This window comes from Parasteatoda tepidariorum, chromosome 4 (genome assembly GCF_982258835.1).
Source record: "Parasteatoda tepidariorum strain Cologne lab strain chromosome 4, Ptep-v5.0, whole genome shotgun sequence".
Lineage (NCBI taxonomy): Eukaryota > Metazoa > Arthropoda > Arachnida > Araneae > Theridiidae > Parasteatoda > Parasteatoda tepidariorum.
In genome coordinates, this window is record NC_141758.1 from 70,640,939 (window position 1) to 70,665,540 (window position 24,602).

At 26.8% G+C, this 24,602-nt stretch overlaps 1 protein-coding gene across 4 annotated transcripts in view; it reads left to right on the forward strand.

Moving 5' to 3' along the window:
* The window catches only part of LOC107449074 (inactive dipeptidyl peptidase 10-like), a 551,160-nt gene that overhangs the window by 507,430 nt on the left and 19,128 nt on the right, over window positions 1-24,602 (forward strand). For 3 of the 4 annotated variants that reach the window (XM_087161345.1, XM_087161348.1, XM_087161346.1), the window contains exons 5-9: window positions 11,657-11,731; window positions 17,323-17,375; window positions 17,825-17,903; window positions 19,575-19,701; window positions 24,359-24,528. In XM_087161345.1, coding sequence (XP_087017471.1) covers window positions 11,657-11,731; window positions 17,323-17,375; window positions 17,825-17,903; window positions 19,575-19,701; window positions 24,359-24,528 — 504 coding nt within the window. The remainder of the gene's footprint in view (window positions 1-11,656; window positions 11,732-17,322; window positions 17,376-17,824; window positions 17,904-19,574; window positions 19,702-24,358; window positions 24,529-24,602) is intronic. The other variant, XM_087161347.1, reaches the window with a different exon arrangement.

Sequence of the window (24,602 nt, forward strand, 5' to 3'; positions counted from 1 at the left end):
AGAAAAGACTTTTGTCCCAATGATCGTAGTTCTATGCAGTAAGATGCATTTTTGGTGCACTGTAAAAACTTCCAGATTATGTTACAGTAAAAGGTGTTGGCACACTGGGTGCATCATCTGTAACATCCGCTTTACCACAAAAGTTAATTTCTTTACCGAAATTAGTATGGGGAAAACTAGTGCTACACCCCAATTTTAGGGTTGACGATCTCTATAACTAACTATAGTGGCATGGGACGAGAACTTCACCCCATTTCGGATCTATGACCCTTCAACTATAGGATGAGCGCTTCACCACACTTCCTCAGTATGGATGAGAGTTCAACCATACTGATACGCTCTTCAGAGGAATAACGTAGCCTGGCTTTATAAATAGCAAGGTTTGGAATAAGCAAATGCTTCTTAAAAATTTCGTTAAGTTGATTAAAAATTAAATTGATTTATTTATTTTTACAATACTATAGGTATATTTAAGAATTTTAATGCTAAATTTTTAATCTGAAACAAGTTTCAAAGGAATTCGTCATTGCGAATAATTATAAAAATTCGCAAAGTGTTATTCGCTCAATTATGTTAGCCATATATATGCTCTTGACGTTGCGTGGTTTAAGCTAAACGAATGCTTCTGGAAAAGTTTTTAATATTTATTTCTTCACATCTGCGGGTATTTTTGAAAAATTTTCACTCTTACTTCGTAATCTGAATCAAATTTCAAATGAATTCCTCGACGGAAATGCTGAAAGAAATTCACAAATTCCTTTATTTTTATATGCATGCTTTCAACGTAGCATTGTTTGAACTAAGACTTGCTCTTTAGAATTTTTAATTTCATATTTTTTGGCATATAAGGATTTTTTTAAAGAACAGACGATAATTTTTTAATCTTAATCAAATATCAAATGAGTTCCTCATTGTAAAAAAGTATAAAAAAACCACAAATTGTCTTTTTTTCGTCAATTATGCATATGCTCTTAACACATCATTGTTTGGAGTAAACAAATCCTTCTTCAAACTTTTAGTTATTTATTTCTTGAGACATATGGAGATTTTTGGAAAAATTCTCGCTCTGAAATCCGGAAAAAGTTTCAAACGACTTCCTCTTTGCAAAAAATTGTAAAAAATTTACAATGTATCCTTCATTAAGTTTATTATATTAATGCTCTTAACGTAGGACTAAGCATATGCCTCATAAACATTTTTGGTAATCAATTTTTTACATCTATGGGTATTTTTGTAAAATTTGACTCTTACTTTATAATGTGAAGCAAATTTCAATTGAAATCCTCATTGCAAAAATTTATAGAAAATTCACAAAATGCCCTCCTTTATATGTATGCTCATAACGTTGCAATATGTGGACTCAAAATTGCTTCTAAAAATATAAAGTACTTATTTCTTGACACCTATGGGTGTTATTGAAAAAATTGATGCTCATTTTATAATCTGAAACAGGCTTAAAATTATATCCTCATTTTTAAAAAATTAAAGGAATTCGCAAATTATCCTTCATTACGTTAACTATACATATGTGCTCTTAATATGAGTAAACAAATCCTTCCTAAAAATTGCCTGTACGTATTTATTAAAACACATTGGCATTTTTGATAAAAGTGTTGCCCAATTTGTAATTTGTAATAAGTTTCAAATGAATTGCTCATTGCAAAAAATTTGAAAAAGTTCACGAAGTGACCTCCATTATGTTAACCATATATATGCTCTTAACGTAGCATAGTTTAGACTAAACAAGTGCTTTTAAAAATTTTGAGTATTTATTTCTTCTAATCTATGGAGATTTTGGAAAAACTTGATTCTCACTTTATAATCTGAAGCAAGTTTCAAATGAATTCCTCATTGCAAAAAGTTATAATTCGCAATTTACAATTTATCCTTCATTATGTTAACAGTATTAATGCTCTAAACGTGAAGTGGTTTGAACTAAACAAATTCTTCATAAAAATTTTAGATACTTATTTATTCACATATTTTTGAAGAAAAAAAAACTGATGCTTTCTTTGTAATTTGAAGCAAGTTTCAAATTAATTCCACATTTCTAAAAATTATAATAAATTCTAAAAGTGTCCTCAGTTATGTTAATTATAAATATGCTTTCAGCGTAGTATTGTTTGGAATAAACAAATCCTCCTTAAAAACTTTGAGTACTTATTTCTGAAAGAATTGACGCTCACTTTGTAATCTAATAAAAGTTTCAAATGATTTTCTCATTGAAAATGCTTCTTAAAAAATTCGCAAAATAAACTCCATTATGTTAACTATATATATGCTCTTTGCATAGCATTGTTTGGACTAAACACATGCTTCTTAAAAAATTTAAGTACTTATTTCTTGAAAGATATAGGTATTTTTGATATAAGTGACGGTGATTTTAAAATTTGAAACAAGTTTCAAATGAATTACTCATTCCAAAAAATTATAAAAAATTCGTATAGTATCTAAGTATTCGTAAAGTATCTTCTATTATGTTAACTATATTTATGCTCTTAACGTGGCATAATTTAGACTAAACAAATTCTACTAAAACATTTTTAGTATTTATTTCTTTACATATATGGTTTTTTATTTGTTTATGTTTGCAAAATTTGACTTTTAGTTCGTAATCTGAGGTGAGATTCAAATGAATATCTCATTGGAAAAAGTTACGAAAAATTCGTAAAATTTCCCAGATTATGTTATATTCTATACATTGTTTGAACTGAAAATTGCTTCTTAAACTTTTTAGGTATATATTTCTTCACATCAATGAGTATTTCTGAAAGAGATGACGATCACTTTTTAATATGAAAAAAGCTTTAAAGGAATTCCTCTTCGCTGAAAATTATAATAAAATTCGCAAACTGTCCTCCATTTTTTAAACTATATCTATACACTCCTTACGTAGCATGGTTTAGACTAAACAAATGCTTCTTAAAAATTTTGAGTATTTATTTCTTCCCATCTTTGGTTAATTTTTAGACATTAGGCGCTTTTTTGACCATTCCACCATAACACCATCTAAATCATGCAACGTTAAGAGCATATGTATGGTCATCATAATAAAGAACACTTTGCGACTTTCTTAAAAAAAAAATTTCAATTAGTAGTATATATGAAACTTGCTTCAGCTTTCGAAGTGAGTTTCATTTTTCTCAAAAATACCAATATGTTTCAAGAAATAAGTACTCAAAATGTTTAAAAAGGATTTGTTTAGTCCAAACAAGTTACGTGAAGAGCATATATATAATTAACATAGTGCAGTTTATTTTACAAATTTTTTAAACAATTTTTGCAAATGAAAAAATCTTTTGAAACTTTTTCAGATTACAAAGTGAACGTCAATTTTACTAAAAAATATCTATATAAGTCAAGAAATAAGTACCTGAAATTTTTAAGAAGTATTTGTTTATTCCAAATAATTGTACGTTAAGAGCATTTTTATAGTTAACATATTAGAGGACACTTGAGAGGATTTTTGAAAATTAAGAATTCATTTGACGCTTGTTTCAGATTACAAAAGCAAGAGGATAATTTTACTAAAATCCTCATAGAGTAGAAGAAATACATTCTCAAAATTTTAAAGAAGTATTTGTATAATCAAAACTGTTAAGAGCATATATATAGTTAATATAATGAATTTTTTAATATTTTTTGCAATGAGGAATTCAGTTGTAAATTTTTTTAAGTTTCAAATTGAGCTTAATTGTTTTCAAAAATACCAATATGTTTTGTGGGTTGTTTGGTATCTTTGTTAGAGTCCCCACTTAAACTCTAAAAAGAAATCTAACTCTAGAAAAGCCTTCCACATGAAAATGTTTCCGAGAACGGATTATAGGTTTCTTCATGAATAACAATAAGTTTAAATAAATAACTATCTTTATTAACATTTAGGAAACTTGTAAATTTAACTAAAACATTCTAACATATATAAAACTTAACCGCTTTAACATTGCAGCAGCATAAAAAAAAACTGCGAGAAGGTAACCGGCGAGAACATGCCGGACTGCTAGCTAGAACCGACAGGGAGAGAGAGCATGCTGTGGGGAGGCGGCCAAGTTAAATCCAAAACATACTGTGCGCGTTTTGCTGATTTCGCCCTTCATGCATATCTCCATCCAGGTATGAGGTTTACGTCAATTATCGGCTGCAAGCGACGTAGTCCAACGTCAGAGATTCGTAGTTCGGACTTTGCATTTCAGACCGCAACGCCACAGTTTCAAGAAATAAGTACTCAAAATTCTTAAGGAGAATTTGTTTACACACGTTAAGAGCATACATGCATAATTAACGTAATGAAATACACATTGTGATTTTTCTTTTTTTATTGCAATGGGGAAATAATTTTAAACATGTTTCAGATCATCAAGCGAGCTTCAATTTTTTTTAAAAAATACTTATATGTTAATTAAAAAAAGTACTCAAAGTTTTTAATAAGAAATTTTCAGTTCAAACAATGTTACGTTATGAGCATGCATAGAAAAACAAAGAAGGACATAATGCAATTTTTTTTAATAATTTTCTCCAATGCGGATTTCATTTGAAACTTGTTTTAGATTACAAAGTGAACGTCAATTTTTCCAAAAATACCCATATGCGTCAAGAAATAAGTAATCAAAAGTCTTAAGAAGTATTTGCTTACTCCAAACAATGATGTGATAAGAGAGTATGTATAATTGATTAAAAGGAGGACAATTTGAAAATTTTTGCGATAGGTTTTCACAATGAGGAACTCCTTTGGAACTTGATTCGAATTAAAAAATGAGCATCAATTCTTTCAAAAATGCCCGTATATGTCAAAAAATATGAACTCAAAGCATTTAAGAAGCAAATTTTAATCCAAACTATGCCACGTTAAAAGCATATATATGGTTAACGCAATGGAGGACAATTTGCGAATTTTTTATAATTATTAGCAGAGAGAAATTCCTTTGAAACTTGGTTCAGATTATAAAGTTATCGTAAAATTTTCCAAATATGCCATTCATTGTGAGGAAATAATTGCCTAAAATTTTTAAGAAGCATTTGTTCAGTTCAAACCATACTACGTCATCCCTACTAATAGCTTATTTTTGGGGTTGAATTGAATTGATATTGATTTATATTGAAGAAATGGGGTGTAATTTTCGTTCCATAGACGAGGGGTCATCGATCCGAAGTGAGGTGAACCAGTCATCTATTAGAACTATATTGAGAGCTGTCAACGCTAAAAGTGAGGTGTAGCTCTCATTTTTCCCCTACGAACATCCTTGCAGAACTAATTATTTAATAACTTTTTCAGTGATTTGACTATAAATTCTGTAAAAATCACGGTTTATGACATTATTTTGTTCCTCAAAGTTTTAAAGTAAAAAAATATTTTTTGCGGTAAAACGTACAGGTATCCTAAGTGCCATTACTTTTTTACCTTAATTTGATCCGGAATTTTTTTACAGTGCTGTCGAATTTTAAATATTCTTTAACTTTTGTACAGATTTTTAAAATGATTTTTTCTGCTAAATTAGGCTCATGAAGTACCGTATCTCTGAATCAAAGTACTTTATTTCAATCATTTGAATTCCTTATTATGTCAAATTTTAAATATTCTTTAACTTTTGTACAAATTTTTATATTGATTTTTTCTGCTAAATTAGGCACATAAAGTTCCGTATCTCTGAATCAAAGTACTTTATTCCAATCATTTGAATTCCTTATTATGTCAAATTTTAAATATTCTGTAACTTTTGTACAGATTTTTATATCGATTTTTTCTGCTAAATTAGGCACATAAAGTTCCGTATCTCTGAATCAAAGTACTTTATTCCAATCATTTGAATTCCTTATTATGTCAAATTTTAAATATTCTGTAACTTTTGTACAGATTTTTATATCGATTTTTTCTGCTAAATTAGGCACATAAAGTTCCGTATCTCTGAATCAAAGTACTTTATTCCAATCATTTGAATTCCTTATTATGTCAAATTTTAAATATTCTTTAACTTTTGTACAAATTTTTATATTGATTTTTTCTGCTAAATTAGGCACATAAAGTTCCGTATCTCTGAATCAAAGTACTTTATTCCAATCATTTGAATTCCTTATTATGTCAAATTTTAAATATTCTGTAACTTTTGTACAGATTTTTATATCGATTTTTTCTGCTAAATTAGGCACATAAAGTTCCGTATCTCTGAATCAAAGTACTTTATTCCAATCATTTGAATTCTTTACTCACGCTCCAAATATCGTGAGAATCTTTAAAATATAATCCTAAGAGTTTCATGAAAAAAGTTTGATCAAAATTTTGTTCCCCTTAAAGTAAAATGTGCTGTATTTGTAGAATCACCTTTGCACATCACTTTTAAGACTGAGAAACGCGAAAATATATGATCAAAACTACCATAATAGAGTAAGACTTTCCGTGTTTCCGTGCTTTATGAGAACACCAAAATGCCCGGTAATTTTTATCGAAGCGCTTTGGGAGTGATTTGGTAAAATTAACAATCAAATATTGCTTTATAATATCTGGTAAGATTTGATAAATGTGGTAATTTATCATGATATTTTAGAGCATGACATGAAAATCTTTTATTCAGTTGAATTCATTTTTCAGTTTTTCTTTACTTTTTACTATAAGAACTATGACTTTGAAAGTAAGAAATTCCGGTAAATTGTTACTACATGAACAGAAAAACTGCTAAATGAATGGCAGAAACATATTATATTTTGGCTTTATTACTAGAATTATGCTTTTTTTTCCTTTTGAAAAATGTCTTTACCATTCAGTACAGAAATTTTACAAGAATTTTTTCTTCGTGGGACTAAAACTAGCACCCTTTAATCAAAATTATGATTTCGATGCTTCTGATATCGGGAGCTATTAATGCATTTCTGGAATTTTTTGCAGCCAATTATAAAATTCACTCATTATTCAATTTTCTGTAAGTTATATTTTTTGATCTGCTCCAGCAAAGTTTTCCCTAAAATGTTCTGTCGAAAAAAATAATTTTCTTAAGACTGTATAAAGTAAAAATTTTGGAAGAAACTCTTATCCCAAAACTCTAGATAAGTATAAATCTGCTTAGTATTAAATCAAATACATTTATCAATTTAATTTTATTATTTTTCAATTTAACTTTTCACTTCAATTAACTTCTTTTTGACTTCCTTCATAACCTTTATATTATGAAATAATTATTCAGATATAAATATTACTCAATTAATTCAGAAAAATTCAAAGAACAATCATAGAAGCATTATAATGCAGTAATAAAACTTGTTTATGGCTAGTTAATCCTTTAAATCTGTTTTTATAAATGTTTTTTTTTTCAGAATTAGACTAGTTTTTTAAATTTCAGTTTCTATACTAAAGATCTAATTTTAAATCTAGAAAGTTCATTTCTAGTAATATCTTGCATAGTTAAAATTCCAAACAATTCTCCGGTTTTACAAACAGTAGTGAAGCAAGTGACTTTACATTGGGCTAACCATGGCAAATCTTTGAGAGTTAGGTAAATTTACTCATGAACTTTGCTTCAATAACTGAATCAGTAGTTTCTTTGTTTTCTGAATTAGATTCAAACAACAAAGAAAACCATTTTAAAGTGAGAAAGAAAGTTAAGTTTTCAGGCTGAAAAAATGAAAAAATCTTTATTTAAAATTTTTTATATGATGGAAAAGTTAGCATCTGAACGTTTAATATACTCATTATATTGATGAGTTGTTAATAGCTGGTTTTAAGGTAAAATGAATATATTTTTAAGAACTAAATATTCTTGATATGATTGCAATGCTTTGTTTTACAATATTTTAAAATTAAATTTTTCCAAATTTTTTTTTAAAAAATTTTTTGAAAAAGAAGATTTTTAAAACGTAATTTAGTTTAACTAATCTGCTTACTGATAGTAGTAAGTATTATAGTTTTATTTTATTACACCAAAAGTACTGCTGGAATCTTTGCATAATAATTGTAAAAGTTTATTTATACTGTATTTACCAGATAATTTATTAATACATTTTTTATATGGCGAATATCACTCTGAAAGTTTTGAGATACACCTAGGTTTTTAAAGCTGTACTTATGAAAGTTTAATAGTTTTGAAAGTAGTCTTCTCTATTATCAATGCACTGTTGTAGACAAATTTTCTAAAAATTAAATGCCTCAAACCATTCATTTCCTGGAATCAGTGAGAGAAATGCATTTATAATCGCGTTCTTTTTCGGAACGAAAACGACGTGCACGTAAATTCTTTTAAATATTAAAAAATAGCAAGAAATTAGACATAGAATTAGGTAGCTAGAATTTCCAAATGCTAATTGTAGTTGTTGAAAGCATTCTTCATGCTTTAATCCCGCTTTAAAATTATAGAAAATCATAGCATGATTACGTTCTCGTACAAGCTCCGTTTTCTCTTCTGTGTAAAATTTATTCTATGCTAAACAGCTACAAACTAAGTAAAAATAATCTCATCTGCTTTATTCTGAAATCGTTTGAATTTTCAAATTAAGCCTTTATTTATTTATTTTTATTTGCTATTTCTCTTCTGCTCGTATATCAAAAATCTTAGAGTGAGTATATATTTTTATTTGTAAATTTTGCTAAAAATAATCTGAAAGTAAAAATATTATATAAGCAAATAGATAGTTATAAGAAGCGTAATCTAGAATTATTATTCTATTGCTGTTCTTAGTGATTATTTTTACCATGTCAAATGCATAGCTAAGCTCTTTGTAAGTAACATGATCATAAAAGTTGGCAAGGTGATTTAGAAATCTCATTCTTCCAAATGTATTTACCGGACTGTTTATTTACACCTATTACGCTGAACAAAGCTTCTGATTCCCGTTGTGATGAGCACAATTCTGTATCGATCGCCGAAGGACTATTCTACGCCAATGACCTGATTTTGGCGAACAACTTATCAGTAGGATTTGCTTGTGAAAATAATGATCGTTTTACTTGCAGCTGGTAGCATGAAAATAGGTCCTTATATATTCCTAGTAGAAAGTGATTACGTTAAATAGACAGAAATCTTTCAATTTACCGCCTAACTTTGAAACTTTCTCCAGCAGTGTTTGATAAGAAGTTTTAGAATTTGGCGACAGTTGGTTTTAAAGTAATTTGTGAAAGGCAATTCAAGTTTGAATTGGTTATTGGAGATCGGTAATAGGTTTTGCTTTCAAAACATAGCTTAGAAAATCTTCTTTCAATAAAGGATGTGGTATTTTTCCTGGAACCATATTTTCTCTGCACATTTGAATTAATATGATAAATAACAATTTTGTTTTTTAATGAAGAATAAATTTACACACAATGCATGAAGTAATACTGTTTAGACATTTCTACCGAAAAATATAGTAATTAAACGACAACGAATTATTTCATCATCTTTGAAAGTTAGAAAATTAAACAAAAAGTATTGTCATTATGAAATTATTTTCTTATGCAATTATACTCTTTCTTTTCTTACTTGCTTTAAATCTTTTATAAAATGGGAGTAAATTTTACCATAAAAGTGAATAGTTTGTGAAGACAGTGAACTTGTACATTATTAAAGAATCGAAAACTAGAACTAAAAGTTCTCATATCAAATGTAAGTGCAAGAATTTTCCAAAATTTTTAATTGAGAAGCATTTTTAAAAGCCTTTTTCTTGCTTTAAATTTTCTCTGGTATAGAACAAAAATGTATTAAAAAACCAAGAGTATAATAAGTAAAACTACAAATTTGTTTATTTAAAAAAAAAACTATTTTGTCAATATTATTGAATAAAATCGTGACACTCAAACAAGAACATACTGGTGGTTAAAAGCATTTAAATATTAATTTTAATGTGTACTAATAAATTATTTATGACATGCTTCATTGCATATAACTTTTTATGTTTCATTTCATGAAGTTTCAGCTGTAAGTAATTCTTTATTAAATCGAAATGCTTTTCTTCCTTCTTATTCCTTACACTTTCTCCTAATTTTAGAATCGTTTGAGCGTTTTCGAAATAATTATAATTCAAAAAAACATTTTGTTAAATATTTGTATCATAATTCAATAATATTAAAACGGAATATAAGTAATTATACATTTAGTAACAATAAAATAGCATTTCTCAATTTATTTATTAAAATGTTTAAAGTTTGATGTAAGTTTAAAAAAATCTGATTGCAAATAACGGAATACAACAAATATATTAACATTATTAGTAAAAATAATGAATAATAAAAGAAAAATCAATGAATTCATTTAAGAAAAATAGGTTTTCTTGTATTTTTCGCGTTTTGAAACATTAAAAATTAAAAATTAGCGCTAAATAACTTTGAGTTATCACCAAACTTTTATTCATGCAGCTTAAAGCAACATACTTCAAAATCATTTATTAAACAATTCATCCATGAACCTCAGTCATGGTGGCGAACATAACCCACGCAACACTGTCACAGATGCCCATTCACAGGGTGAGGCAGATTTATACATTATTATACAACAGGATACAAGCCCACAGAAAGAGAGAGACATTCATGCTTCAAAAGGGATTCGACCCCACTACCATTGGCTTAGCAGACAAACACATTGACCGCGCAGCAATCTGGTTGGTCAGTCATTTATGCAATGCACGTATTACGTTACCGAGTTATGCATAACTGTTTTAAATGTACTGTAGAGGGCCGATTATCCGAACCCTTATTATCCGAGCGTCCAATTATCCGAACTTTGTCTGAATTCGTTTTTTTTTTAAAGTTTAGAATACTTTTTAACTTGTCAAAAAAAAATTTTAAATTTCTTAACTAGTAGATCTTCCGGATGAAAAGATGCCAGGTTATGCAGCATAAGAAATAGAATACTGGTGTCGAGACACTGAAAACATTCCACGATTTCAAATTTCAAATGATGATGAAATTGTTACTGAAATTTTGAATGAATATCGGTTCTCCACAGACGAAGAGGAAGATCAAGTTCAACATAATGGACCTTATCACATAGAAGCATGCAATTTATTAGATATTGCAATGAATTGGCTAGAACGTCAAAATGATGTTGATCCAGTTCAGTTGATTTATTTAAAAGGAATGAGGGATATGGCTGCTCAAAAAAGAGCGTCATCTTTGAAGCAAAAGTCTTTGCTGGATTTTTTTGCAATGGAAAATAAAGAAAAATGCGTTAAAATCAGTAATTGACAAAAAAATTATAAAAAGCTGAAATTTGATAAAAAAAATTCAAAATGAAAAAAAGTTTTAAAAAAAATATTGAAAAATTGAAAAAAAAAAACAAAAAAAACTTTTAAATAGAGCTATTTTAGATCGTACTGCTAGTCCCCTAAACATGGAAAAAGTGTGGGGGGAAGTTAGTGTATAAATAATAATCATTTAAACTAGATTTTAAACAACTTTCCAGTTATCCGAACTTTTTATTATCCGAACCACGTTCAGTTCCTACTGTATTTCCTTGATGAGCCTTGATGAGCTTGAATATTCCTTGATGAGCTATGTTTCTATCAATGAGTAAAAAAATGAAGTATGAAACTTAAATATAAACATATTAAAACAAATGTGGTCTATAATGTGTGTTTGGGATTGCTTTTTGCTATAACCACTGAATTAATTTTCTGTAATGTTCAAAGTAACTTATATTGACAGCAATTTTTTTTTATTTTTTTGTTGAATTAACGTATGTTAATTTTTTGTTCTGTTTTCCAGAAACCGCTCAATATACAATCCTATAGCATATCTCCAGATCGCAAATTCGTCTTATTATCACATGATCATGAACAGGTAAGACTTGTTATTTTAAATATAAAAATTTAACAAAATATAAGAATAACTTTAAGCATTTTTACGTGTGCAGAAAAATATGTGTAGCGAGAAAATGTATAGAATTTCAGAAATTTTTTTTCTCAGCTAAATATAGCGTTTGGCAAACATATTTTTATAATGCATATTTTTTCAAAAAAAAATTACATTAATTTTAAAATGCTTTTTAAACTAAATGCTGCAGTTATATTTCTTCTTTAAATAAGCTTAATAAAAATAATCTTGATAAATAAGCTTAATAAGTAAAAATAAGCTTTATAATTTAAAATATTTTGCTCACTAAAAAAAAACTTATTATTTTGAAAGCTAAACGTTCAACCTCTCTTCTAGATTTTAGAAATAGATTGGAGAAAATTTCGAACACTTTTAAAATATACATCGAAAAAAATAGAGCAGTAAGGATTTATTAATAGCCTCTAATATTGTTAGCTAATGATTAACAGCATATACCTATTTCTAATTTTTGTTGCCAATAATGAAATAAATTTGCAAAAAAAGTTCTAAGAAATTGTTTCATAATTTTAAGCTCAAATGCGATTCCAAGAATGTTTTCAGGTCACATGTCTGTACTGCTTTCAAAAATGTGAGAACCAGAGAATTGAATCAGCTTCTCAACATCTAGTTTGTTTCCAATCGTTTCTAATACTTTACGTCCGCTAATTTTGGACTCTTTTCTGTTTGGAAAAAATTATTAATACATATTAATATATAAAATGGATGTCAGCTATAAGTCTACACATCTAATAAAAAACTTTATAGACAAAATACTGTAAATTTACTTGCGCTTAAATGTTTAAAATAAAATTAAGCCTCATAGTTTAAAAACTACATTTTTTCTCCTATTTCATAACAGTACATTTTATAAAACGTTCAATCTTTAATTTTAATTTTATTTGGATAGAAAAATAATTAAAAAAAATCAAATATACATGTAATAAGACAGCAAAAATTTAAAAATAGCATTTTTAGTTAGCATATCATAATGGTTAGAATTCGACAGTGGACAAAACATTTCCCATTTTTCTGAACTAATGAAACAAAGTTTTACAAAAATTGCTGAAAAACTACTGAAACTTTTTAAACACTTACACAAATTTAATTAGCCCAAAATTAATTAGCCATAGGTTAATATTCGTCATAAAAATATTCGTAAAAATATTGGTAATTTTGATAGTATTCGTCACTGTGCAAAAATGTCGCCAAATTGGCATCTTTTGAAAAAGTTAAATAAATACTAATTAATATTCCTTCATTCTAAAGCCCAGGAATGACATATATAGTTTAAAATAATGGCTTTGCCTCACATGCAAGGCACTGAAACAGTTTAAAAGTAAAATGTTTCAATACTAATACAAGTGCACTTTTCTTACATACTTCAGCTAATAATATACACTAATCTAAACGTACATTTTATTAACTAAAAGTTCAATATTTAGCTATGAATAATGGTATTAAAAAAATGGTTCCAAAAATTAGAACTATATCTATTAACATAAAGCTGTAAAACTTTTTAAATAAATTATTTTATAGATAAATATTAATTTACTTCTGATTTTCGCGAAGTAATAAAATAAAGCTACTAATACGTTTCTTCAAAAATATTTTATAATTCTAAACGCAATTGCAAGCACCAAAAGAATTGAATTAACTTCCCAAGGTTTAATTCAATTTCGAATGTTTCTTCTAAGATTCGATATACAATAATTTAAGAGTGTTTTCGGTTTAGAAGGGAAAAAAAACGTTTTATATTTCATAAGAAAAGCTCTCTTTTATATTTCTAAGAACACCATAAAATTCGATTGCATTAGTTATTCCCTGAAGAATTTTATCCCTTTTTGTACAAATCCTTCAACAACAGATATTAAAGTTTTCTTATAATGGAATTTTCCAGTCGTCGTTTAAGACGTAAACGGTTTAAAGTTGCCGAATGGTTTTATTTGAGAGACCATTTTATTGGCTTTAGATATTATGTATTGTTTCAAATTGAAGTTTTGGGTTTTGTTTAAAGACATATAATCTTGGAAAAATAATTAAATTATTTAGTGTTATATTTATAGTGATATTCTACTAGCAAACACATGTTAATGGTTGAAAGCGTAAATTATTGATTCTATTTTTAAACTATTCAAATGCCAAAGTGTTTTAGATTATGAGATACAATTGTTTCTGCTGCGAATACAATTAAATAGGATATCATAAAAAACATTTTTTTCCTTAGTAAATCCAATGTATAGCTTTTGTTCAAAATTAAATATATAAAATAAAATTTTCAACTCAACGCTTGCTATAAACGGTTTTTTATAGACTGATTTTATTTAAGTGACCACTTCATTGATTCTAAGATATTTTATTTTGTTTAAAAACTACGAAATTGAATTTTATATTTCATGTGAAATTATATAATCTTGTAAAAATAGTTAAATATTGAGTGCTTAATATATTGCTTACAGTGTTATTCTATTTAATGACCTATGTTACTCTTTGTTAGCACAAATATGATATGATTGCTTGTAATTTAAACTATATAAAAGTAAAACTTGTTTGGAATATAAAATTTTTCTCAATTTTTCCTATTATAGTGTCAAAAGATGTTTTTTTTTACCTTCTTTAATTCATTTTCTCTGCTCTGTTCAAAATAAAATCTATACTGAAGTTTGTTACGTCATCATAATATTAACTTCATCATATTTTAAATAATCACAAAATAATAAATAAAGGTTTGTTTTTTAGAAATTGCTTATCATTTAAAAATTATTATTAAACATTTATTAAAAAGTAATTAAGAACAGATAACATTATACTTTTTATGTTTAACCAAAATATCTGATTTAATAACTAATCAAAAATTACGTACAAAAACCATTATACTTTTAATATTTAAGTCAAAATATGCCAAGCCAAAACTTTTTATGAAATAAATTCACATAAAAACGAAATGCGAAGACTAAACTGTACGTAATAAGGTTCGGTTTTTTTAAACCATAGTTTTTCATATTTGTTTTCAAGTTATTGAGTTCAGTAAAAATATACCCATCTTACTTTTCGTATAAAAATGTTTTAATTTGGTAAAAAATCTTTTAAAAAAATCCCTAAATTGATCTTACCCTAAAACCCTAAGTTGTGCAAAGCTTGGGTTACAGAAACAGTTAAAAAATAATATATTCGAACTAAACAATATGTTTGAAAAGTTAAGTAGAAAAGTATCTCTTTTTACGTGTAAAATAAGAATTCTGTAAAAAGACTTTTTAAAAAAAACTCTAAATTGGTCTACAAAAAATAACTAGTCGAAATATGAGTACAGCTTGGGTTACAGATGCATTGAAAAAACAATATACTTGAACTAAGAAAGCAAAATAATAAGATCTAATTGCGCGATATCTACTAAAATTGGCATATAAATATGATATGAATTAATTTATAAATCAATTTGTATCATATTTATATGGTATATTATATACTTATATTTAATTTGTATCATATTTATATGATATATCATATACTTATATTCAATTTGTATCATATTTACATGCTATATTATATACTTATATTCAATTTGTATCATATTTATATGCTATATTATATACTTATATTCAATTTGTATCATATTTATACAAGAATATTTAAATGAATGATAAGAAGCATTCAAAAAATATTGTAGTGATGATACTAAATCAAGGGGAGTCTGTAGAATAATCAGAGTTTAAGGGGAGTATCAACAATGCTGAACCTGACCTCAATGTACCTTTTCTAATAAACTACTTAAGATATCACTTTGAAATTTTTGGGTATATTTCAGATTATATCAGTTGTATGCTGTAAAAATGTTTCAGCATTAACAGGAATACATTATTAATTATGAACGATTTTTACTCAAAAATTATGAAACTTTTTAAGAAATTAAAAATTTTTAGTTCATATTTTTTTTGAATAATTTCTGCCACAGAAATGTATTAAAAGTTGTCACAGTGTAAACATGCATATGCAAATATTCTGTGAAAAAAAACTGTTGCAATATCTTGTTTAGATGCTGACAATGAAAAAAAAATCAACACATATTTTTTTTCATATTACGATGAATCAACAAAATGTTTTTGTTTCCTTTTCTTTTTGAGACAGATTAACTCCGTTTAATAAAGTTTTTACATACTAAAACATCCGAAAAGAACAGCGTTATATTTTATCAGTTTGACAAGTACAATGCGCTACATTTTTGGTATAAATCGGCTAAATCGTAATACAACTATTCCTTTATTATTCCTTTATTTTCATTTCTTTATTTTTAGTAGAATTGTCCTTTTCATTTATACTTTTGTCTTAATTAAAAATGTGATTATTTACTTACTTTTTAAAGTAAAAATAATATTTTATTTACTGTGTACCAACCAAAACTTTTATCTCATTTTCCTGTTTGCAACTCTTGTTATGAGTTTTGCAAACCAGTGCTTACTTTGTCATTAAATAGTAATGAAGACATAAAATAGGGCTTTTATCTATCTTTCCAACATCCGACAATCTTTTTATTTTCAGTTCTTTCTATTTATAAATTTTTAATTTTGCTTATTGGTTCTCTTTCCTTTTCCGCCACATTTCTACTGAAGAATTAATTCCTTTTTTATTAGAAAGCTACATTTCGCTGTACTTTTTATTTCTCAGATAACTGCTAAAGGTGTAAGAAAAACAATTTTTGAATTTGTATGAAAGGTGTTCTATAAAGCCACCCTTAATTTATATAGTTTTAAAACTCTCGTCAAAAATTTTAAAAAAGAATATTTAAGTAATGAAATAATGCTATCGAATTCCTATTAATAACTGTCAAGAAAATAGGGAGCACAAATAATTTAAACTTACTTTATTAATGGGAAAAAAATACAAAAGAATTGAAAAGCGATTATTTGATGCGTTTTGCACCTGTATTCTTTATATACGATTTATCAAGTTTTCTCAGAATCTTCGTTTTTCTCAGCTTAATATTAATTTTCGACCTTTAATATAAATACTTTTGTTCTAAAATATACATTAAGACCTGTAATTATAAAATAAATTAAAAGTAAAATCCCATGCAAATATTTTGAGCTGAAAGGAGTTTGAGATTTAATTTATCTAAGCCATACTATCATAAAACATACTTAAATACGCCATAAAATAATAATGGGTATAACTAAAAGAATTGTATATCTGTTATAAGGATATTGTATATCTGTTATAAAGGATAATTTACAATGCTAATAAATAAAATCGAAACAAAAGATAAGATTTAAGAAAATTCTAACTTAAATTTTAATATATATACTTTGCTTTATATGAGTTAGTGTGTAATTACAGTTAATATTCTCGTTCTATATTACTAGGCGAACAATTACTATTACTTCAATTTTCATCAACTCTAAAAGCTTTTCAATTATTTGAATTTAATTAATAATTTCTCTAATTTTATTCTGCACTATTTGAACTCTTTTCTTACTGTTATATGTTTTTAAAAATTGAAATGTTTGAATTTTCTCTAATTTTAAATGTTAAAATAATTTAATTTTGACGTGTTTTATCTTTCGCAGGTATTTAAACATTCCTTCACCGCTCAGTACAAAGTCTTCATTGTTGAAACTGAGTAAGTCTTACATATAATACTATTTAAAAGTATTAAATATTTATTAATTCATAATTAAAGAGAGAAAATTAATTCATAATTTTAATTAATTTTTTGCTTATTCACTGATTTATATTTAAATTATAAAATAACATGCATAATTAGATAATTTTCGAAGCAGTTTGTAAATTTAGGGCGTATCTTAAATTAATTCTTTAAATAAGGTAATAAAACTTTTGAAAAAGTGCCAAATTCATTAAAGCTACAGCTATATAGCTATAGATATAGCTATAGCGTATTATAATATTGAATTGTTTAGCGCAAATGTTTCTAACAAAATCTAAATATTCCCTATAATTGTGATTTTTCAAATATTTCTTAGCTGTATCGAAATATTTCTATTTTTATGCGGAATATATATTTTACGGTAATGAAAACATTCCTGATAAATTCTGAATATTTCTTTTCAGAGAATTGCAGCCTTTCTTAAGTGATATGCCCAATGCAGTCTTTCAGTATGTTGCGTGGGGAAGTACGGGTAGTCAAATGGTAATATACTTGTTCTACTTTTTTAGACTTGTTATTAGTCAGATAATTTTCCTTTTAAAATTAATTTTAAGATAATATTATCTATAGTAAAATAAGACTAAAGTATATGCTATAAAAACACATCGTATTAAATAAAATAATCCCAGAAAACTAAAGCAGTAGTACATTACTTGATTAAAAGCTCTACTCGCTTCAAAATTATATAAATAAGAAATCCCAGTCGACATACTTCAAGTACTCAAAAATAAGCGTCCATTTTGAAGACTTCCACACATGAATGCCTACTCTCCAAAATTATTTCACTTCAGTCACATCAGCTTATCTTGATGCCTTAGAATCTTGTTTTATTCATATAAATGCTGATTCCTTTTTTATGAACATTATCCCCTCACTAACTCTCCATAGCGCGTGGAAATGCATTTTCTCAGGATTTGCCTCTCCCAGCCACTGTGGTTTTTCTAGTTTTGCTTCTAACCTTTATTTTTCCAATTTTTTTATTGGCAACAATTACATTTTAAATTTCAAATTACTTATTTTTTCATTCACGTCTGGAAGTCTTGAAAATGCCAGTCTGTTTTTGAGCTCTTGAAACATGTCAATTGTTATTTTCTACTTATATATTCTTGAGACGTATGAAGTTTTCAAGTAAGACACTTCTTTCTTATATCAAGAGCTTGTAAGTTTTATTCAAAAATAACATAAAATAAAAGAAATAGTTGTGATTTAAAGTTTATCTTATATTTATTTTGGAGATTAATTAATTTACATTTAGTGTTCATTAATTTAAATTTTGCCAAGGGTTAAAATCAGTAATCATAAACGTAAACATATCTATGCAAAATGCTGAAAACTAAATCCACTGTCATTTTCTTTTTCAAATATAACAAAACAAAAAAAACAAAAATATTAAATACTTTATATATTAAATATTTGTAAAATGTATTAAATTTTTTTTTACTTTTATTAATATTACAATGTTAAATATTTTCGAAAGTAAATGCTAGCTATTATTGATTGAAAGTAACTTGAATTACGAGAAGCTTTTGTGTTTTAAAATGTCATCGATTTATACTTCTTTATATATTTTATTTGTAGATAAATTAATTTTATAGTTAGTATTAATTAAGTTAGTGCTAATGATAAAATCAGTGTTAATTGACATAAACAACTGTATCTAATATGATGTTAATTACATTTATCTACTTTTTCAAATATGTTGAAAAAGACAGTCAAAACAAATAAACAAAAAAAATTTTTAAAAAAATCAATGCTAACTACTTTATATAAAATTATTTTTGTACACTTAAAGAACTTTTCTAAGAAATATTTTTATAATATAAGTATATTTAAAGACGTATAGTTTTTTAAAATAATGATTTCTTTAAAACATTAATTTCTTAGTTGGAACGAAAATTGAAAAGAAAAAAAATCTAGCTTAATTTTTTTTTCAAAATAAAAATTTATATAAAAGACTTCATAAAAGATAGCTTTTAATATTTCAGCAGAAAAAAGAAGAAAAAAACTGCACAATAAATCTCTTTTAAAAAAATTTCAGTTAATTTTGACAAAAAAATGGCTATTACATGAACTATTTTTTTTCTCTTTATTACAAATAAAAATTAAAATAATTGTTATATATTCAATTGTAAGTCATACAATTCTTTTATTCAGGCATATGTATACAGGAACAATATATATTACTTAAGTGAATATGGAGAGAGTGCCAAACCTACTGCATTGACACAATCTGGTGAAGAAGGTGTCATATTTAACGGGATACCAGATTGGGTGTATGAAGGTACATTACTTTTTATTTCGCAAAACTTTCATATGTATGCTCATGTTGTGCCTTAAATTTCAATAAATATTTAAACTTTACAAATCATACAATAAACATTTACCTTCAAAAATTATATTTTCTTCTACACTGTTAGAATTTTCATTCTAAAATTATGGTAAAATCACCGGCAGCAGTCTTTCCATCCAATTAACCATAAGTTTACGACAAAGAACATTTTTGTTATATTTACTGTTTTGAAACCGTTTACAACTCACATGGTTTCAAAACCAGAAAAAAAATTTAATTGAACTTGGAGATGGTTTTGAAGCTTTATAGTGCTGTCATCTATGAGTAAATAGGAGTATCGTACTCTAATGGACCAGAGTCACAAATTGGTGAGTGCAGGATAATAGAAACTCTTCATTCTTGAAAGGAATGGAGGAAATTTAGTAGTATGAACAATGGGACTCGAACCCCAATTCTGCTGGTCATGAGATTTACAGATCAGCCGTATCGGCTATAATATGTACCCAACTGCAAGGAAAATTCTGGTTGTTTAACCGTATTAGGTGAAATCAGTTAATAAACCATTTTTCTCATAGTTAACAGTTTGAATTCCATCTAATTTATGTTTATTTGGCATTTTGTTAGAGTATGGTAAAATAACAATTAAGTAAATTTTTATTTAACATTTTAATCGAAAAATTTCTAACAGTGCATCCTACATAGAAAAAATTGTTGGAATTATTCGTACAAGAGTAAAAGATATTATTTTAGATTAATCTTTTTTTTAAAAAATAAATAAATAATCAATCATATTAAATAAACGTTTAGAAAAATGTAGAGTTAGTAGCATATTGTGCAAGATACTTTTATTAACATTACTAGTTTTTTCATTTATTTTATTTACATTTTATATAAGGAAAGATTAGAAAGTAATAAAAAGGTTTGAAACTGTAATATGACCATCTTCTTGATGTAACGTACCTCTCACCAAGTTTGCCTTCTTTCACGAATTGACATATTCGTTAATTACATAATAGACTCCTTTAACATATATTTTAACAATTCTTCCCAAAAATAAATTTCTTCCCAGAAATTTGTGCATTTCACAGATGGTAGATTGCTGTTTGAGTGTGGAAAAACAAAATGCTACTCGGAACCTGACAAATCACTCTGTTACGAGATATGAACAACATCAAATATATGATATTTGTATTGCATATTGTAACTTTAAGGTGTTTCTTATAACTGCTATTAGCTTCGAGCTTTTTCTTTTAGCTATCAAGCAATTTTCAGTCTCGATATCCTCAGGAATTATTTATTAGATTTTGATAACGGTATTGCTTTTTTCTTAATATTAATATACTAAAGTATCAATTTGAGACCCTTAATGCGTTTATTTTTTAACTTCATCTTTGAAAAGTATTCTAAAAATTTAAAATAAGGATGGTTAATGCGGATTTAACAAATAAAATTTTCTTTAAAAACTAAATAAATGCATAAAACTCTTTAATAAAGTAATTTTTACCTCGTAATAGCCTTTCAACAACTGTAAAGTTGGAACAGCTTCAATCTGAACAGGTTTTGTTTTTGCTTAACAGTATGTTTAAATAGATGATACTATTCATAATTTATGTTGGGATGATTGCGACCTAATATTAATGTTTCTTAATGTTAATTTTATTAAATGCAAAACTGAGACCTTAAATGCGTTTATTTTTCAGCTTCATCTAAAAATTTAAAATTAGGGCTTTTAATATGGAACAACCTGTTTATAGAGATATAATAAATAAAGAACGAAAGAGAATAACGCGCTTTAATAAAGCAATTTTTACTTCGTACTTTCAACAACTGTAAAATTGAAACAGCTTCAACCAAAATAGGTTTAGTTTTCACTTAACAAATATGTTTAGTTAGATGATACTAATTATGATTTATGTTTGAACGTTTGTGACTTTAAGTCCATTTTAACTCAGCCTACTTCTGAAACAAAAGAATTGTCCGAATTAAACGTCCTCTACTTCCAGAACTATATCTAGATTAAAAGGGTGAGTAATTGCTCCGTTATGAAATTCTATTAATCATAAGTCGTCCTTACCTAAATGACAGAGAAGTTTCTAAATAATGCATTCATCTCTTTCTCATCTAAGTTTTACGATAAATATTGGATACATCATCTGATTGCTTTCAGCTGTGGTCTAAAGACAGGCGATTTGAAGTAATCCTGTAGACACCATCATCATTTATATCAATTATGTAGACAACTAACAAGCTAGACTTATAAACGAAAGAGATCAAAGACGGATTCTGATGGATTTTTGAGATTGATTTATTTTTATTTTATGGTGAAGTGGAAGATGATTACTCTTCTTGCAGTTACCGTGATCGATGACAGCATTTACAAATTGCTGCTGTTTCTGTTTATTATGTGTAGTTTTTTTCCTCTCAAATAACTGGTTCTTAGGCTAAATTTTTCAACTACACTAAATAGTTAAATAATTATTTTTTTTTAAAAATTTGATATAGAAAAGTTGTGAGTTTCTCATAGACTTAGTTTCTCTAAATCTCTTAATATAATTAATCTTACAAAGTGGTTTAACAAACGTGTCCTTTTTTTTAAAATTAAGTTCTGATTGGCAAATTGAATGTTAATACGAATAATTAAAAGATGTATTGAAAGATCATATGTAATTAAATGATCAGTAATTAATACGCGATTTCGCCTTCTTCGCTCATAGGTAAAACTCATTTAAAATATTAAGAAGAAATGCAATTTTTTAATTTTGCAGCTCTAATTGCTTTAAACTATATGTTTAAACGATTTTAAAACAGTATAATTTTAATATTTGTTTAGATTTTGTGCAAAATAAACAATTTCCCAATACAGCAACTCCTTTTTTAAAAATATCCCCTGTTGCAATGTTAAAAACATTTTTGAAAATAGTTTAAATTTGTTTGCATTCATTAATGATAATATAAGGCATAGAATGTTTAAAAATTAAATAGTTTGTATTTAAATAATAAATTTTCTAACTGATTACGCTAAACCAGAAATAAAAATTACTGTACTTTTTCTAAATTCCATAGTTACGGAATCAGTTTAAAATGTTTTTAAGTACGTAGAATTCACTTTTGAGAAAAAATAAATGTAATTAAAGAACTATTTTTTTCGAAGACAGCATATTCGCATTCTTAATTTTTCCTCTTTATGCTACACCCAAAAGTCCTCTGACATAGAAATAAAAACTATGGAAATAAACAAACCATACTATGGAAATGAAAAAATTATATAAAACGGAAAAAAATTATAATACTTATTCTCTAAAATCCAGCATAATATAGTTATAAGTTATTTTATAGTTTGAAGGTCATTTTATAGTTATTAGTTGTTTTATAGTTATAATATAGTTTGGAGTTATTTTAGATATTTTGTGGAAAAGACCATTTTTATCTTAGAAATAAAAAATTAAAATCATTAACATATGATGCCATCTTTTTCAAAACACATGTCAACTTCATCATTAGCATATGATGTCCTCATTTTTATTAATATTTTATGTCATCTTTTTCATTAAAATTAGCAATCATCTTTTTAAAGACAGAGTTTAATTGTTTCAACACATCCTTGTTTGCACAGTTATTTCATTCTAATCTTAAGATCGTAAATTATTATGTTTCAATTCAGAGATTTAAAGCAGTAAATTTTAATATGCATTCTGAAATAAACTAGAATCTAAAAATCATAGAAAACTAATTCTTCTTACTTTAAGGTAAAATATCTCACATTCAAGTTGGCGTTTTTTAAGTTTCATAAAGTATAGTAAACGGTCAACAGCGAGTGCTTGTAGCCAATTGCTTGAAAATAATTAAGGTGTCTCAACGAGGCACCTATTCCATTGATACCGACCTTCCTCTCTATACATAATCTAGCAGAATTTTTATACTGTTGGAAAATGCTTCCCTGTATATTTTTTTACATAATTTTATAATTATTCACAGTACACTGTTAAAATTTTCATTCTTAAATTATGGTAAAATAACTGGCAGCTGTCTGTGCATCCGATTAACCGTAAAGTTTATGGTAAAGAACATTTCTTTCTTTTATGGTTTTGAAACCATTTACAACAAGTAGGTTTATAAAACTATGAAAACAAAACTATACTGTTTTTTAACCATTTACAACTGGCATTTTCCAAAAACGTTAAAAAAAATTTTTTATTGACATAGGAGCTCGCCTTTTCGTGAAGTAATGAGCATTTGAGAGTGCCGGACACTAAAAACTCTTCATGTGTTGAAGGGAATGGAGGAAATAGTGTGGTGTCAACACTAGGACTCGAACTCCAGTTTTGCCGGTCTTGTGAGTGACAGATAAGCTCGCTCGGCTACGATATGTACGCATTTGCAAAGAACTAAATAGCTTCATCAGGTGGTTCTAGTGGCTGTGATAAAATTCTGGTTGTTTAACCGTATTAGGTGAAAGCAGTTAATAAACAGTTTTTCTCAAACTTAATATTTTGATTACCATTTTATTTATGGTTATTCGACTGTTTTGATTCAATATGGTAAAATAACCATTCAATAATTTGCTATTTAACCATTTATTCCGAGAAATTTCTAACAGTGTTTACTGTGTGTTTCCATTGAAAATAACTCTACAAAACCTGTTTTACAGCAGAAATTTTCCATAGTAATAAAGCCCTTTGGTGGGGACCTAACGGAACTTATTTAGCATACGCTGCTTTTAACGATGAGAATGTAGAAGCAATGACGTATCCATGGTATGGATCATACGAAGACAGCACTAATGTTTATCCACAGACAATCAAACTCAGATATCCGAAAGTAAGTTTCTTTTACCTGAACAATGCATGTCATTTTGTTTACAGTTAATGTACTGTTTACAGTTAATGTTTACA